General features: G+C 42.5%; 1 protein-coding gene across 1 annotated transcript in view; it reads right to left on the bottom strand.

Moving 5' to 3' along the window:
• Positions 1-373: 373 nt before the first annotated feature.
• The window catches only part of grm6a (glutamate receptor, metabotropic 6a), a 32,948-nt gene continuing 14,583 nt past the window's right edge, over positions 374-18,738 (bottom strand). The window contains exons 8-16 of the mRNA XM_084916939.1: positions 17,887-18,026; positions 17,665-17,787; positions 16,934-17,198; positions 16,607-16,842; positions 16,355-16,516; positions 16,100-16,249; positions 11,447-11,587; positions 11,245-11,360; positions 374-7,568 (exon numbers count right to left, since the gene is read on the bottom strand). Of these exons, the coding sequence (XP_084773065.1) occupies positions 11,271-11,360; positions 11,447-11,587; positions 16,100-16,249; positions 16,355-16,516; positions 16,607-16,842; positions 16,934-17,198; positions 17,665-17,787; positions 17,887-18,026 (1,307 nt within the window). The 3' untranslated portion in view covers positions 374-7,568; positions 11,245-11,270. The remainder of the gene's footprint in view (positions 7,569-11,244; positions 11,361-11,446; positions 11,588-16,099; positions 16,250-16,354; positions 16,517-16,606; positions 16,843-16,933; positions 17,199-17,664; positions 17,788-17,886; positions 18,027-18,738) is intronic.

Raw genomic sequence — 18,738 nt, 5'->3', positions numbered from 1 at the left:
ATGTGCCGCTCAGGGTGAGCAGATGTCCCTCTTTAGGGAAACTCTGATACATGTTGATGAAGAAAGGCTCTCATCATGGCTCTCCTGCTGGTGAGCTGGTCACCATCTTTTGCTTTCTGTGCTCCGCCTAAAGTTGAAAGTCATATGCAACAATTTTTTGGGGAATATGATGAAGGCTACCTCTGATAAAAGGAAATAAAAACTGCAAATTAACTGGGTTAAAGTGGTGGAAGGTGGTTGTATTGTTTCCGTACCTATTTAGAAACATTGATGTGTCTGAGAATTTAGTTCGTGGACGCCTCAGAGAAAGAAAAATGATTATTAGACAAAAAAGTGGCAGAAACAGCTTATTAAAATAATAACAAATCCTTGATCAGTTTAACAGAAACCTTTATTGTCAGTGCAGAAATGACGATCACATCAACTTTATAAACACAGCAAATATAGAAACAGTTTATGGCCAAAAGTATGTGGACAGCTGTACACACATGACAGCGTAACATGCAGTTGTTTGTGTTAAAACACAAACACAACAAATCCCTTAAAAACACATTTATGTGGAACTAAACTGTAAAATCACCACAAACGCCCAAAAGGACTGATGACGTTTCTCAAGACGAACTTTAAAACCGCAAAAATAATCTTTCAGCAGTACCTTAAAATATTTCAGTAATCTCATCCTCAAAAAGTCGTCTAATTACATGATAAATATAAAGTAAAACAAGTCATTTATTTCAAGATAAAACTTTCAGTCTTTATAAAATAAGACATGTCATTAATATTTGATTTAACCTGGAAAAAAAACAACTTCGTCTAAATAATGAACACTTCATTATATCATCACCACATCATCTTTGCACACAACAGATGGAAACTGGGAGTTTCTTCTTTAACAGGCAACAATATGCTAAATATTTGGCTACACCCAGCCGGTGCCGTCCACGTACTTTTGGCTGTACGGTATGAAATCACGGGTCCTCACAGACAGACAGAAAAGTGAGGGTCGAATTAATCAGCTGCTGACCTGCAGCTTTCTGTCTCTCTGACAACCAATTTATTGTGAAAATCCTGCTGGTCTTCTTTTTCTTTCAGAATAAAAGCTCATTCAGACAGGATTTCACTGCAGGCTTTTAATCCTCCTCCTGCACTCTCTCCTTCTCGTGCTCTGTTTCTTCTTTTACTGATTTCAGCACCCACACGTTTATCTGTGAATCCTCTGTATGTATGTGATGTTTCCTGCAGTGCGTGAGGGCTGATGTGGATGTGAACTCCATTTTAAGAACTAAATATGAATTTAGAAACCTCAGAAAAAAATAAAAAACAAAAAACCCTTCATGGCTCCAGAACCCAGACCAGATCCTGGACCAGCAGCTGCAGGTGTTTGAGTATCAGGCTAATATTTCATCACCTGCTCTGTCTGAAATATTAAATCCTGTCTGAACGAGATGGGAAAAGAAACACTTTGACATGAAGGGATGAATAAATGAGGAGGTTTAAAAGCAACGATGGAGCAGCAGCTGCAGAAGAGTCTCTGGGTCTTAAGCCAGGACACTGACCACTGTGATTGGTTCCTGTCTATGACCACGCCCACTCTGAGCAGTCATTGGCTTATTTCAGTTGTGTCTAGGTTCTGATGCATATATTTGTAGAAATGTTTTATGTGTCTTCAAATGGTAGCTGGTTTAAAACACATGAAGTCTGTGCAGCAGCTGGATAAAATTTGTGCCTTGAGGCGACTGTTGTTGGGATTTAGCGCTGTATAAATAAAACTGAATTGAATAAACATTACTGAGCGTGTGCGGGGCAGAAACCCTGGTCGCCTACAAGGTGAGTCATCCCGAACTCCTCTGACCATCATCATCTGGCACACTGATCTGAGTCTGAGCGCCAACATCAAACTGATGCTGGTTCGCGTGACTTCACCATCAAACTAAGCCCTCTTCATAAAATAAATCCTACGCTAACAGGAGTCCAGAAGCCTCATTCATAAAACATGTTTACACGCATGTCAGGGTGGAAAAGAATAGAAAAGTGCCATTTAAGTACTAGTCCATTTAACCATCATTACGCATTAGTTTATCTGCAGTATTTGTACGTTTACACCAGAGAAAATGACCCACAACTTTCCGAAACTATGGCAACTACAGTACCTTCACCTCTGGATTCTCACGTGAACATCATTTATTTTTTTATTTGACAGGACAGTTGTGTTAGCTGCAGTAATTTTCCACAAAACAAAATTAAAACTAACAGGATCATGTGTTGCTACAATCTACTAGTGCATCTAAAAACCATTGAATATCACAAAAAAATAAATTTGTGGTAATTTCAATAAATAACTTTTGAATATTTTGACTAAAAATGATGGTTTTTGTTTTCATTTTGGTGTTTATGGCTAATTACACCATTACAGCTAATGAAAATCAGAAATCCAGTATCTCAAATTATTAGGATATTTCCAAAGATCAATCTAAAAAGGAAATACAGAAACCTTTGAAAACTGTACGTATTATACAATAAAAAAAACGATTTGTCATCTTCAATAAACATGAAGCAATTATTTTGAGTAAAAACCCAAAATATATAAAATCAAAGGTTAAAATTAGAATTGTGGGCAGAATATATTTTTAATAATAATAATAATGTAATAATGTGTAGTTTATTATGTTCTGATTGTATACACAGTACTCTTTTGAGGCTCCATGAATTACTGCATCAATGCAGCGTGGCATGGAGGTATGGATGTTACTGAAGCTCAGGTTGCTTTGACAGCAGCCTTCTGTGGATCAGGTTTCTCTGTGGGATCCAGATCAGGCAAGTTGGCTGTATGATTAAGCATGACAATAACATGGTCAGCAAATCATTTGGGAGCAGTTTTAACATTGTGAGTGGTGCTAAGTCCTGGTGAAAAGGAATTTGGCATCTCCATAAAGCTTTCAGTGAAAGGAAACATTACTTCAAAACCTCCTGGTAGATGTCTTGGTGTAGACTCAATGATCCAGATAAGGAAATCTCAGAAAGTTGATTTTGTTCATCTGGATTCAGCATTGTCTGTGGAAAAAAAGGTTTCATCACTCATGTCAGCTGACTGCAGGTTTCCCCAACTTTATATGATCATTTCTGTCACCTATCTCCAAGTTTCTGGCTTTGGTCCCGAATCGCTTCGTGTGCAGCACCAAACACAACATTCGAATCACGTTGGACAACACCAGATAAAACAATGGCCTCTTATGAGGCCGTTACATCTTCTTCACTTGTGTTTCAGTTACCGGACCAGTGGCTCATAAGAGATTAGAGGACAAGCCCACCCTCAACACCAACCAAGTGTCTCTGTCCAGTCAAGTTTATTTATAAGCACATTTGAAAACAACAGATGTAAAAAGTGCTGTATATCTAAAAAAGATTAGAAGATAAGTAAAACAGCGTGGATAAAAAGTCATCAGAACGCAGTCTGGTTTAAAAGCCAAAGAATAAAAATAGTGTCAACTGCCAGAGCATCTAAAAGCATCTAAAAATGAAAAAAGGACCAAGAATGGACTCGAGTGGCTCCACATAAGAAAGGAAGATGCACGCCTAAGCTGTAAAATTGTTTGGTAAAGAAAGATTTAAACCATTCCAGCCCCTTTTATTCTGAAACCCTTCAGTAACACTGCTTTGATCCAAAAAGGAATAGAGAGAAGGAAAACAGCTTTCTCCAGGAACTAAAAAGACGTTTAGAAATCAGTCTGAAGTCGGATAAAACTGTTGGATCAAGGTTTTGCTTTTAAACAATAGACTCCACCACAGTATGCCACTGCCATTGATAATAGTGAGTAAACTCATTGCTATAGTGCCAAAAATATCCATCGGTCGCCAAGATGAATGCCCAGGAGACATTTTGTGGGTTTTAAGGGACTCAAAGTGGTCAAAAGCAACAGAGGATGTGTGAAACGATGGGTCAGAGCCAGGAGGGATGATATGAGACCTAATACTTACAATCCTGGCATCAAAAGCAAATTCTCATCTACTGCTTTGGACTCTATGAGAGGAGGAACCAGGAGGATTAACAACAGAGTTAATAATGCTGAATAAAACACGGTCGTCTGTGACAGTTGTGAGAAACAGTATCAGACAAACACTTTGTTTTTACTGCAACGCCTCTGATAATTTAACAGAGACTCTCTAAGAACATGAAAAGACACCAGAAGTTTATCCTTTCTCTATTTTTGTTCAGCTCTCCTACACACCCATCTGAGTGCTTGGGTGGCATTATTTAACCAAGGCTGAAGGTTTCAGATTTTTGAGAACTGTTACTTTAAGCTACATATTTCATATACAAGGGTCAGGACTTCACACAGACACATTGATGCACTGTGGGTTTTCCACTTGACCCTATTGTGACTAACTTGCATATGGAGAAAGTCAAGAAGAGGGCTCTGATATCATTCCTGAAACACCACCGAGCTAATGGTTCAGGTATGCGGATGACACCTGGGTGAAAATCAAATCTCAGGATGAACCACAGTTCACTGATCTTATTAACTTGGTGGACACACACATCAAGTTCACCAGAGAGGATATAAAAATTACAGCTGAGCATTTTCAGACTGTGAAATTACCACATTACACAGGACTCTGCAAAACAGAGCGAACACCAGTCCCACAGACAAAGTGGGCAGAGAAGCAGAAGAACATCCAATCAAAGAGACCCTGATCAAATGTGGTTATCCCAGCTGGTCATGTGTCAAAACTAGGAAGATACCCAAAGAATACCATCGGTAAGCCATTATGAGTCAGAAGTATTGGAACAGGTGAGACATATTTTACAGTACATCAGGTCTCTGTGGCTTTCAAACCTGAAAACGCGCCATGCCAGAAAGTGATCCGGCGCATGGATCAGGTTCTGAACTGAGCAAACCAAACAAGTGCTGACTCAGGGAATGGCACAACACGGAAGAGATACGCCATCAGGCCAGGACTCTGTAGTCTATTTACACCTGAAGGCAAGCAACCACTCTTTCAGAGAGGAGCATGTGTGCATCCTGGACAGGAAGGAACACAAGTTTGAGCAGGAAGTCGAGGAGGCGGTTTACATGAAAAGAGGAAGACCATCTCTGCACCAGAGAGGGGGCCTAAGAGTACATATCTCACCATCTTACAACCAAAACTAGTACCGTTGCTTAACAATCTACAAGCTCAGTTTCATGATTGTTAATATGTGCTATTATCTTGTCCAAGGATATTTAGGATGCAGACTGGAGCAGGTGACCTGCTCTGCTTCCTGAGCTTCAGCCACCCAACTAAATCTGTACTGTTGATAGCGCTGGGGAAACCTGCAGTCAGCTGAAGACTGAAGACCTCACGTGGATGACTAAAGAAATGTTCTTCCTGTTGAAAATGCTGCGTCCAGATGAACTGAATGGCACCTGACAGTGGGTTACCACCAACAGTAGATGATATGACACTCCAAACTTCACTCTGGACTTCAAACACCTTGGATTCACCTCTTCTTCCAGACTCTGGGACTTTCTCTAGCATCCCAGGATTGGACTTTCACAAAATGTGCTTTCTTCTAAAACCAGACCACTGCTCAACAGTCCAGCTCTTTTTCTCCTTTGACCAGGTAAGATGCTTATGGTGTTGTTGTTGGTTCAGGAGTGACTTGATGCATCAGTGGTGATTCTTGATACGCTGACACCAGCCTTAGCCCACTCCTTGTGAAGCTCTTATATTCTCGAACTGACTTTTCTTGTAAATCTTTTCGAGGCTGTGGTCATCCCTGTTGCTTCCGCACCTTTTCTCCAGGCATACCTTTACCTTCCAGCCGACCTTCCATTAATATGCGTCTATACATCACTCTGAACAGCCAGGTTTTTCAGCAACAAACTAGACTGAGAGATACACAGTAATTATGCCGTCTTAATAGTAAGTTATTTAATGATTTAATTATCAGGACAGAATGAAATGTCCTGATAATTTGAGATATTGGATTTCTTCAAAATGTAAACAAAAAAAGTCTTTAAATATTTCCTAGAAAATATGAAAATTCCTTTTTGAAAAAAAAACAAACTCTCACAACTATTAAATGTTTTGTGATCCACTAAAACTGGGACTTGGTTTTCTTGGTTAGCCGGTGATCATGTTTTTTGTGTGAGGTCAAGAAAATTTCTGACAGGTTAACAGGTTAATATTGGGGAAAAACTGAGTCTGACTTTCCAGAATCCAGCTGCTACATCCCGGCATCATAATGCATTTCATTTGAGCTACTCCACTAAGTAGACATAACATTAGCTCTGGTTTGCCACTCAGTCAAGCTCAGCCAGCAGCTCCAGTAGATCAGCTCACTCCAGTGCGTGCCATTCAGCACACCTTTTTTGAAAAATCTCTGCAAGCCACTTTGATACCCACCACCACCCCAACACCTCTATTTCATGCTACTTCTGACTTAAACAATCATTGTCACCGGTGGCTGCTCTGTTTAGTTCTCTGCCTTTAGGCTTTACACATATTTGCTTTTAAGAGCGGACGTGTCCCAGAACAGAGCTGTATCACCAAATATAATTAGTGTAAAAGGAATAATAAAAAAAAAGAAACAGTCCTGGCAGGAAATCCTCAGGTTTACCTTTTCCGAGTCACAGCACACAGCCTGGGCTTCTCATCTGCACTCCAGGGCTGGTGAGTGTGATGGTGACCGTGGTAAACAGAATTTGATTTGAAGTTTAAGCTGGTTGATTTATAGTTGAAAGGTTTAATGCAGGAGAAAATGATGATAAAATGACTGATTTTAGTGTTTAGGAATAAGTTGGAATGATGAAAGTGAGAAATAAAATGTGTCGTATTTCTGTTTCATTTTCCCTCATTTCCAAAATGAGAGTTTAGATCACAAATATTACCTGTGCCGTACTGTTTCAGGCCTAGTTTTGTGTGTATGTAATGCTTATGAATGAGGCTCCCGGTGTTGCTTTATCTGAAAGTCGGGGGGGGGGGTTGAACCTTGGGATGAACAGCTGAACCAATCAGACTGACCACAGGATATGCCACAAACGGGACTGTAGACCAGTTTAACCCATTCAGGTTTTCTCTTCTATGAGACAAAAATCTTCTGTTTGTATTGTAAAGTTGTAGGTTGTTTTCAGACAGGAAGTTCTCAGGTTTACCTTGTTATCTGAGAGCTGTGGAAAGGTCACCGTGTGGCTTTAATCAAAGGGAGAGGCTACAGGCGCTTCAGCGTGACCTCTCTGAGATGTTAAAGGATCCACTGTGACTTTTTGTCCTCACTGATATTATCTCTTTAGTGACAACAGAGCATCGTCAACATAATGACGAATGTTATGCTTCAGCCAATCATTTGAGCCAATTAGCGCACGTCTCTGTAACATTTCCTGTTCGTATTTAAGTTTCAGAGATGAGCGATGAAGATTTTCTGCCTGAACCCACAGGAACTCCTGATGCTCCAGCAGATAGTTTCATTTTGACATAATATTATGCACTTGAGTGTAGTGTTGTTCTGAGTGTGTGTGTGTGTGTGTGACCATGTGATCTTCATGATGATGTCATCAGGCTCTGCATGGGGATTGGTCCACAGCTACCTAAGGGGAAAAAAGCAAAAAACGAGTGAGTGCTTGAGTCGTGTTACCTGACACGTTTCCATTAGTCCTGATTATTATTCACATTTGCTTTTTGATTTAATTTTTAACTGTGTGAAAGTGCCTGCCTATGTGACGGCCCACCCTCCGTCACCAACACCAAAAACAACACATGTCCTGAATGCTCATGTAAAGCAGGGGCACTAATCTGATGCTCAGTGGAGAATGGCTGGCTTTTTCACTCTAATACCGAAGGTCTTGACCTTCCTATGAAAAAGTGGCTCTGCGTTACATAACTTTGGATTTGGGACTGAAAATAAAATTGATTTGAACTAAAGGCAGGTGAGGCTGACAGCCAGCTGCTGTGCTGCACTCTGAACAGTCAGCAGACGTTGGTATTTCTTTATCGGAGCAACGAGCCACTCTGAAAGTGATGGGTTGTCTTCTGCAGTGTGGATCTGAAAGTCTGCTGCAGGTGGGCACACAAACCTCTAATGACATGATGCCTGAATCTCATGCACACGTCTGAACAGAAAGAAGCAGGAGTCGATCAGACAATGAGGTGAAAGAAGTTTTATGTCTGACATGCACTCGTTTCATTAATCTGATGGCAACTAAACATATCTGAATATGCAACCTCTTCATTTTTCTGTAGAAGTCAACAATAGATGATTAGTGAGTGTACAGTGTACAGTTTGTGGTGTTATTTGGATGCATAACATCCCAGAGGTTCTCAGTTGGATGCAGGTCTGTCCTGTCAGAAGCTTAATCATCCAGGAACTGTCTACACACGCTGGCCACATGGGGCATGACAATGTCCTGGACCAGGATGAACTGAGGACCCAGTGCATCAGGATATGACTGACAGTAATGTGAGGATTTTAACCTGGTACCTAACAGCGGTCAGGGTACCACTGACTAGCACATGGTCCATATATGAACCTCCAAGGACATGAACTTGGACCCAGTGATACCTGCATGCCTTTAGCTGGCGGAGCTAAAATCATCAGTAATCTTTAGTTTTCCATTGTTCACTTTTCTCTGCAGTTTCACATCTATTACAAACTGAACAGACTGCAAGAACCAGAAGCTGGTTTGATGTAGTCTTTCCAGTGCATTTACTATAAAACTCCAGATTTACAGGATGTAACTGGTGCTGAAAGGTCGATAAGAGACCAAAGGACGAATGTTTTGTGCATTTCGGGAGCTACCCACACAAAACCACCAGGCTGCACTCTCTCTCTCTCTCTCACTGTTGTTTCTGACTAAAGCTGTAGAAAACACCAGCAGAAGAGTGACCCATATCTGACTGACAGTATGTCGCCACTTTACCAGATTGAATGTCTTATAAGGGCAGAGCAAACCTAGCTGTCGAACTGACACACAGGTATGTGCTCGGTGTTACACCCAGCCTGCTCTGATTCTCTGTCCGACCTGCAAACAGCTGATCACGACCTACCAGTGACACATAATGAAGTGTTAAAAGATCCTACTCCACATCTCTTATTCAACAAAAATTACAAAATTAGAAGAAAAACAAACATGGGCATTTATTAAAAGTTTAGTGCTACAACATTTGCTATTTACTGGCAGGTGGTGGGAGTGTAACATCGTGCTGTTGTTTATTAAGAACAAACTGGATATCAGCCAATCAGGTTTGAGACAATTGCAGGATACAAACATAAATCCTGACTGATGTGGGCTTTACACTTCACACTCTTTGTACACTGTAAAACATCACAACTTCCTGTTTCATAAAAGTAAAGTCATTTTAGCTTTTGACATTTTTGGTTAGAGATTCAGTTCCTGATCTTAAGAATCTATGTGCCTGAAAATGAAGATAGGTGATTTAAGGCAGCGGTCCCCAACCTTTTTTGGGCCACGGACCCATTTAATGTCAGACAGTATTTTCATGGACCGGCCTTTAAGGTGTCGCGGATAAATACAACAAAATAAAACGATACGACCGAGACAAAAACTGTGGTATTTTGTAAATATAATAATAAACACGAATTCACGCTGTAATTGTGTAACTGTATTAGCAGCGTCCTCCTGAAATGCACCAACAACATTGAGAGTAACGTCCTGCTCTCTGCCCCTTAATGCTCTCTGGTCGCTATGGTAATGTGTAAATATTTCTTTCAAAATAAGACACAACTACAACACAGGAAAAGACCCAGGGAAACCGAGTTAACTATAAAAACCCTGAAAACCATAAATTTCCCCCCCCGAGCCTCACGTGGCCCGGCACCAAACGACTCATGGACGGGTATCGGTCCATGGCTCGGGGGTTGGGGACCACTGATTGGACAATAGAAGGCTCAAAACCGTTGCCTGGTCTGATAAGTCTTGATTTTGTCTGCAAGATTTGGATAATAAAAACAGTTTTAACCGACTAGAACTTCAATCTTAATGTCTTGAACTTATATATCAAAGTTTGAAGCAAATAAAAAAAAACTAGAAGATGCAGTAATTATGACTTCTTGTAAATGCAGAAAAATGCATTTTTTAAATCACTTTTTATCCTTCCTGCTCCACTTCACCCACCCATCTTCTGTGTTGGCATCCCTTTCTATTCATGTTTTGTGTCTGCGTTATGGTCTGCCTTCAGAAATGTACTTTAGGAGCTGAGTACATGGACAACGTGCAGTTTGTATTGAAGTGAATGAGAGCTCAGCTGTGGAGTATCCATCGATTAGGGTTTCAAATTTGAAAACGTGAAACCTCAATTTAGAAGCAGCAGAACCTCTTTATCAGCAGTAATCAGAGTTGTGTAACAGTTAAAAGGTGATCAAACACAATACTGGAAACCACTGGACGTGTAAAGATGGTGTTCCTCTGCTCTCTTAAGTTCACCCTGTGGCTAACAGTCTGGTGCTTTTCCCCGAGGAGAAAGGTAGCAGTCGCATCAGCCAGCAGAGAATACAGAAGAGGAATAAGACGCTACGCTCACTGTACTGTTCCACAGGGAACAGAACCGCCACCCGTTAGTGCTAGTGCCTTGCTTCTGAGGACAAAGAACCTCAGCTGTTAATATCAAGATAAATCTTTAACCAGCGGCTGAAATATTCATCAGAGGCTCCAAAAATATCTGCAGCGGCTTCCACGAGCCAGGAGTCGTCTGCCTTCTGTTCATTAGACACATGTAACCTCCACCTGCCATCCATGCAGGAGTCTTGGACTATCAGCAAACCAGCAGAATAAATTCACATGAGTGTTGGAGTCATCGCAGCTTCAGGGTGTGTGTTTCCTCACATCCTGCCCGTCTCTTACTAGTACCAGACAAAGGCTGAAGTGCAAAAAACTGCAATACCTTTAATGGCCACTTGAAGCTGCCTCTAAAAATGAGTGAATTATCATAAACTCACATGTTAGGAGACCTAACAGCCTGGTAAATAAAAAAGGCTCAGCCTCTGTGGACAGCTTCATCCACTCATCCAACACTGGTGTTAGAGGGGCAGTTGCTGAAGGTTAACCACACTGTTGCGTTAGCAAAAGAGCCACCACCAGAGGGCACTGTGAGATGCCTCATAAGCCGAACAAACTGTGCTGACAGGAAGAAGCTAAATATTGGAAAAGTTTACCAATGGCAATAAAGGGGAGCTCTAATTTTCCCACATTTAAGACTCATCTCAAACAAAGGCCGATCATCAGTGTGTACAGTTTGTAGTTTCAGTACCTTTAGTTTGTAGTATTACTGCAGCATTACTGCGTTCTGTCAGGTTCAATCCTTGTCTCTCCATTCTGTTTGTCACTTGTAGATTTTTGAGACAATGTGGCAGCCTGGACAACAGCCTGTAACACAGCAACACAGCAACTGTGAGGCAACACAGCAACTTGGAAGCAACGACAACGACAGGAAGTCGAAGATGCTCTCAGACCTTAAAGCTTCTCTTCCTCTTCTGGACGTTTTGCTCGGGATGGAAAACGATGACGTAAACTTTGGGCATGTAGAGCATCCCGAGAGAGACGGACGCACTGAGAGACATGGAGACGGTCAGAGTGGCTGTCTGGATGAACATCTGTGGAAAGAGAGGCTGATGCTGAAGAACGTTTGTCCACGTAAAGGTAACCTCTGTGCAAATTCATTACTTTGACTTCTAGCAACCCCGACGTCCAGCAGATTCACCAACAGTCACGATTTTTTAAACTTTTCATGGTCGAGGCAGATTTTTTTAGAACTCCAATCAGCAGAAAATTGCTCAGTGGGATATCGGTGAACGCCCGGAGTTCAGTAAGCCTTTGTAACAGCCTGAAAAGAAGAATTTCAATCAATTTGTGACCAAATCAGGCTTAAAGGGACATCTTTTTAAAGGTCACGACTGGACGACCAGTTTGCTATTCGAATGTTTTACTGGTGCACCTGTGAAATATGCAAAAACACACACTGCAACACGGAGGTGTAATACAGTACTGGGTGTTGCTGTGCAGTTTACCAGTTTATGCTTCATGTGAAACAGGAAATGTATCAAAACAAGTAGAAACATAGATGGAAATACAGAAACTAAGACAAAAACTGAACTGAAAGTCTGACAAGCTGGAAAATAAAAGTTTGGTATGAATACTTTTGTTCTTCAACACATCCTGAAATCTCCAAGGCAGCTTTCTGTAATTTCTTTAAGTAGTCTTCAGGAATAATTTGGTACCTCAGCTTCTTCTTCCTGTCTCCCTTTTTACTGAGGCTTCAGCGAACAGTAGACAGATCAACTGAAGGTTCAGATGTCCCGTGATACTGTTCATCTGCTGTAGATGTTTCTATACGCCTGTCACTTCTTCTTTTGTCCTCTACTTGTTTAGTTTCCTCAAATTTGTAAGAGAACTGCTCACGGTGCTGAGATATGCCACGTTTTCAGCTACAACCTCTTTGTGAATCACCTCGTCGGTGCATAAATAATATTTCATGCCAGTCAAAAGAAATGTGAGTACATTGTGCGTTAGTAACAGTGCCTAAATATACAAAAAGAAAATTGTCTGTTATGTGTAGACACTACACTTCCATAGAGAGAGTTTTTTTATGCCTGAATGATTCATTGGTCAACATTAAGATCTTTAATGAATAAAAAAATGATGAGGTACAGAAACTGGACTGAAAATGAGAGAAAAAGCAGCGAATGTCCAAAGAAAAACCTCTTCAGAAAGCCTGAAGAGCGATGGTTCAAGACCAGTTTAAAGAAATAACTCTGGCTTGTTGGAAGCAAAAAATAAAGAAAGGAAGAGTTCAGGACATTTGCACAATGCTGTGTGTGACATGTGAGGACATAAAATACATACAGCACACACACTGCAGCACGCACAGGAACCCACAAACACAGTGCCAGCAAGTTTCCATCGTGTTGCTTTATTTAAGTGCGTGTGAACTCCTGCAGACATGTTAATTCCCTCAACCACACAGCTGTGTTTCCATCACTTCAGACGATATCACACTAAGCTGGATTCGCTTTCTGGGGTCTGACCTTCACTCGAAGTCTTACTGCTGAACCGCAGTGATTTACAGGAACCTGTTTTTGTCTCCAGAAGAGAGGCGAGTGGCCACAGTGTGTAAACAGATTTATGTCCCCACAGTCAGAGTAAAACCACACACGCTCCCTCTCTCTCTGTTAATCCTCCTGCAGCTCTGTGTGTGTGTTTGTTCTCTCGGCCTCAGATAAAAAAAAGACGACAATAAAAACAGCTTCTTTTATTTTCTCCTCCATCCAGCATCCGTCACTCCTCGACTCTGAGGCAGGAGGAGGAGAGACGAGGAGCGAGGAGGACTGAATGTTATCAGAGTGAGGCAGGAGGAGCAGAGGAGGAACAAAAGAGGAGGAGGCGGAAGGATTTTAATTCTAATTTTAGTGATTGCTCCACCACAATATCGCACACTCTTTCCTGGATTTTACACAAACAAACAAACAATCGCACTTAATGTAGTTTTAGCGTTTCTCGGTTTCCGTGGTGACGGCAGCTTATTCCGTTCAGGCTGACGGTGACAGGCAGGAGCCCGTGTGAGCTGATCGACTCCAACACGGAGGAAATCTGGCTCGTGCTTCACCTCTGTGCTGTTTCTGGCAGCTCTGGTTGGTTTTCAGCTGGAAGGAGGGCTGCTCAGTGCAGGTCTAATGAAACACCTGCCAGACTGGCTGCTGTGGTCTGCTGTACAGCTTCACACAACATGCAGACAACATGTCACCAAATCATTCAGCAGGACTGCAAACTGTGCTGTTACCATGAAAGTTTGGCCTAAGTGGTGACCTCAGGCTACAGGATCCAAGCTATTAAAGTGGAAAGAGCAGAAGCAAAAGCACACGAGGATGGTCTGCTCGGTATCTTTATGTTTGCACTCGTGTTAAATCTCTTCTTCCCAGAAGCCTCTTTTCTTCTTCCCCTGTGGTTTCCTCTCCGCTCTGAGATAAATCTGCTGGACGTGCTTCTTTCTGACGCTGCTGTTTCCTTCCTCTTATTTTAGTCTTTTATTGTCTCTTTTATCTGTTTGGTGGAGCTCTTTGTAACTTTGGTTTAAAAAAGTTATTCTATAATTACGTCCTGTGTTTGTCCATAATCTGTATAATCCAGCTGTTCCCCTCTCAGCCTGGAAATGCCTCCACTTTGTGTCTAAATCTGCTCCGGTTTATCTGCAGCATTAAAGACTCGTCCCTCCCTCAGCTCAGACTAAACCACAAACACTAAAACCTGCTTTCACCACATTTCTGGGTCAATTCACAGTTTTAATTTTCCCCTCACAGGAAACAAAAGCAGGAGCTCGTCGCTCTGCAGGTGAGGATGTATTTGTGTTTCCCCGTGGCTGTAAATAAATAAGCCCAGCGTTTAGGCACAGCTCGCGATTATATCACATGACATTCCTCAGCGTGATGATGAAGGTCCTATTGCGGACATGCAGGAAGGACGAGTTCAGAAATGAGTTCAAGCACAGCTCACCAGAATTCAACAGTGACTCCTGGTTTCCTCCTTAAAGAGTAACGAGATCCTATGAGGTTCACCGTTTCAGGTTATTTGTTAATGAGAGTAAAGAAATGCATTTTTTATATTAGCATCAAAAGACTTTTTATGTGTCTGCTGGGTTCAATCTCCCTGACGGTCTGTCTGTCATGGTCCTGGGTCGGTGACCCAGCGCTTTAAGTTTATTATTATCATTTTCTAGTTTATTATTATGATGATTATTATTGTTTGAGTTCTCTTCGGTCTGCCTCTGAGTCTGCGTCTGTATCTCTGTCTGTCTATGGTGTCACCCCGTCTGTTTGTGAATCTGTCTGTTCAGTTCAGCGTCTTGTCTGGTTCCCTGTGTCTGAGTTTCCTGTTTTATTGTGAAGGTCTGTGTCTTATGTGAGTGTGCTCAGTTTACGTTTTCCCTGTCTCGTCAGCTGTGATTTCTCCCAGGTGTGTTCCCCTCCTGTCTCTCATCCCTTGATTACTGCCGTCTGTGTATTTAAGCCCTGTGTTTCTCTGTGTCAGTGTCGCGTCGTACCCGCAACTTGCTGTGTGTTCATGACTTCCAGTCCTCCTGCATCTCAGTTTAGAGTTTTATTTTATGTTCAAGTTTTGTTCCAGCAATAAAGCTGCATTTTCAGTTGAAACCTCGTTTCCTAAGAGTCCTGCATTTTGGGTCCACCACTCCTGCCTGCCTGCCACACAGCCAACCATGACACTGTCACAAGAAAAACTGAGGATCTATTGATGTATATAACAGATGAAGCCAATATGATGTCAGCCATACCTTTCACATTTTGAACCCTGTGTGTTAGACTGATATTTGGTAATTAGTGCAGAAAAATAAAACTAATTTGTCCAATCAAAGCACAGGCTTCCTGCATGGACATGCGTTTGTCTGATAAGTCCGTCACAGAGGCACCAGCACCAAAACATGACAGAGAAGTTCGATTAACCCCGAAGACAATATGCTGACTAGACAGTCAGCCTGGTACCGCCCGGTCTGACCAAGTTGACTGCAGTTCTTTGAATGTCCACCTGAGGCTGCGTCCAAAAGTGAATCATCTTCTACAAACAGGAAATTAGATCAGAAATAAACATGTTACAACCTGCTACATAAACGCCTTTGTAATCCTTAGGTTATTTTCCCCCCACTGTAACAGCAGTATGGTGGCTTTATTTTTATGTAATTCAAAGATCTACATATTATTAATACATTATGCATTTTAGAAGCACATCTGCTCAGACTCTCTGCTGAACTTCAGCTAATATGTGCCAGTGAACTGGGTCACTTCACTGTATTTGTGCTGTTGGTGTCTTGTGGAGCCTTAATGCCATTATCAAACAGATAATATAACACTGTGTGATTAACTCTAAAAAGTCTGCAGTCTAGTTTTGGTGAGTGAAACTCCAGCATCTGAACGTCACGTTACTCAGCATTAACTGTGTCTAAGTGTGTGTATGTAATGCACTCCACCACAAAACAGCTTTATGCAAACCAGTAAGTGAGGTCACATGATTATATCTATGCTTTTGTACGTGCCTTTTTAAATATACCTGATTCTGGTTGCAGCTTGACCTAGCTTGGCTCGGTTTGGCCTGGTTCTTACCTTCTCGGTGGACTGTGCGGTACCAAAGAAGATGGGTACGAATGCGAGCCAGACGATGCAGGTTGTGTACATAGTGAAGCCAATTGGTTTTGCTTCGTTGAACGTCTCTGGAACGCCACGACTCTTCACGGCGTACACCGTACACGTTACCTAACAGCGAAACAAGCAGGATTGATAAAGGTTGCCTAGCAACATCGATGAATCTGTGCTCTATGAGATGGTCATTGACGTATCTGCTACAGGTCAGTGTGTTACCATGAGAACGATGCTGTAGCTGAGGCAGCAGATGATTGACAAGTCAGACATGTCACACTTCAGGATGCCCCGGGCCAGGTCAGGGTTCGGAGGGCGGAGCTCGTCATAATCGATAATGGTGTGAGGGGGGACGACGCCAAACCACACAAACACACCGAGGACCTGACGCGCACACAGAGAACAAAAAGTGGGAATCATGTGAGGAGATGCTATAGGCAGAAACAGGAAGTCATGTGGCGCCTGTGGACTCACCTGGACACAGATGAGGATGAAGGTGATGACCAGCTGGGACGTGGGGCTGATGAATTTGGGCGGGGTCACCGACCTCTTGCCCTGTTCAAAGATGCGGTAGATGCGGTTGGTTTTGGTCAGCATGGCAGAGTAGGTGATGGCCATGCCGAGGCCCAGCAGGAGGCGCCGGAATGCACAAACTACCACACCTGGCTCCGCAATCATCAGGAAGGTGATCAGGTAGATCAGGAAGATACCTGCAGCGAGCGAGAGAGAGGGGCAGACAGGTGACGGCACCCTCATGATGGCGTCATCATCACAGCTGATGATGTAATTACCGATACACACCTGTCAGCAGTACATAGCTGAGCTCCCTCCCTGACGCCCTGACAATGGGCGTGTCATTGAAGCGGATGAAGGTGACAACCACAGCGCTGGTCGCCAGGATACCGAGCATAGCGAGAGAGGCAGGCACTAGGGCCCAGGGAGAGTTCCACTCCAGTTTGATGATCGGAGTGGGACGGCAGGCGGTTCTGTTGGGGACCGGCCGCATGTCTGACGGACAGGTCTCACAGTTAAACTCATCCAGCTGGTACTGATACCCATCACACAGCTGCAGACAGGGGAGAGAAACTGTTTAGACTGAAGAACAACTGTCATCGGTTTTAGAAGCACAACATTCAAACGATCAGAGAAAAGACAGGTTAGAAGACAAACTCGAATCCAGTGATCCGTAATGTGCAACACTTGGTGCCAGTGAGGGAAAAAAAAATCTTTTTAACAGGAAGAAAACTGATGAAGCTTAGTGCTTGAGGGCTTTGCATGTCAGCAGAGTGATGTTATATTAAACTGTAGTCAGATTTTGTTGGGACAATAAAAGGAAGCTAATATAGGCGAGACATAGTTTTGATTTCTAGTTTCTGCTGCAACGTTTTGCATCAACTGCAGACTTTCTCTAAGACAGAATGTTCCTAATTTAGTAAAATAGTGCACAGATAAAGCAAAGATGATCTAAACAGCAAACTAATTATAAATTCTCAGAATTCAGATAAAAAGATGCATGCATGCTGCACGTTTACCTCACAGTGCCAGCAGCAAGGAACCCCCTTCACCATCTTCTTCCTTTCTCCTGGATTACAAGGAAAACTACAGATGGACTCTGGAACGGATCTATCCCCTCCTGACCACTGCATCTCCTCCAGCTACAGACACCCAGGAAGAAAGAGAGAGGCATACAGCCACACAAAGAAAGACCGAACACTAAAACCCAGCAGGAGTATTTTCATGCTCACTCTTCTTACATTGAGTCTCAAATTGTTGGTCCACTGGCCGATGACATGGTAGCCAGGGTGGCTGTGATTGGTCATCTGAAACTGGAAGATGTCGTAGCGTCCAGGAGCGTCTCCGTTCTCGTTGAACAAAACACTTGTACCAGCACTTCCTGCGAGACAGACAGGCCACGTCACCTTTAACAGCTCATCTCCGTGAGGCCACATGTGGCATCTCCACTTTAAGGGGAAACAGCAGCTACACCCAGCTGCACAATAACTACATTATTTGGCTGATAGAAAGCTGGACAAGACAGTTAAAGACCCAACAACTCAGAGTGTAGCTAGTTAGGAGACTTAGCTAAAAGTTGGTCATTCTCACATGGACGTGGACCTGAGCTGAAAGAAATAGCAGGAACATAATCCAGTTTGACAGTAGGACAGAATGAATCAACATATTAATGAACCCGAAGGGAACACTGAAGCTTCAGGTGGAGGGATTTAAAGGATCAGTTTGACAGAGCTGGACTTCCTGCTGGGATTACCTCAGACTTTCAAAGCTCTGTGTTGGTTTAACTTTGCAGCTCCTCTTGAGGTCTATCCTAACACAAGCCAACCTGCTGGTCTTTTTGCATTTGTGCATACAGACAAGACATCAGAAATTCATGGATGTATTAAATCTGATTTTATCCTGAATAGTTCAGCAGATCTCAGAGAGCAGAACTACCTTTACTGCCTGTAACTGCAGCACATTCACTCAACTCTCACAACTCTCTCGCTAGTCCTTTAAGCAGAAAGCTTCTTCAGAGTTTTCAGCAGCTGCATCCTTTAATTATTAACACACATACACACGGTACATCAGAAAGACCGAGTCCACAGGGGAAA

Source organism: Perissodus microlepis, chromosome 20 (assembly GCF_051167445.1).
Source record: "Perissodus microlepis isolate ML-2025 ecotype Zambia chromosome 20, ASM5116744v1, whole genome shotgun sequence".
Taxonomy (NCBI): Eukaryota; Metazoa; Chordata; class Actinopteri; order Cichliformes; family Cichlidae; genus Perissodus; species Perissodus microlepis.
This window is presented reverse-complemented; position numbering and strand designations above follow the sequence as displayed.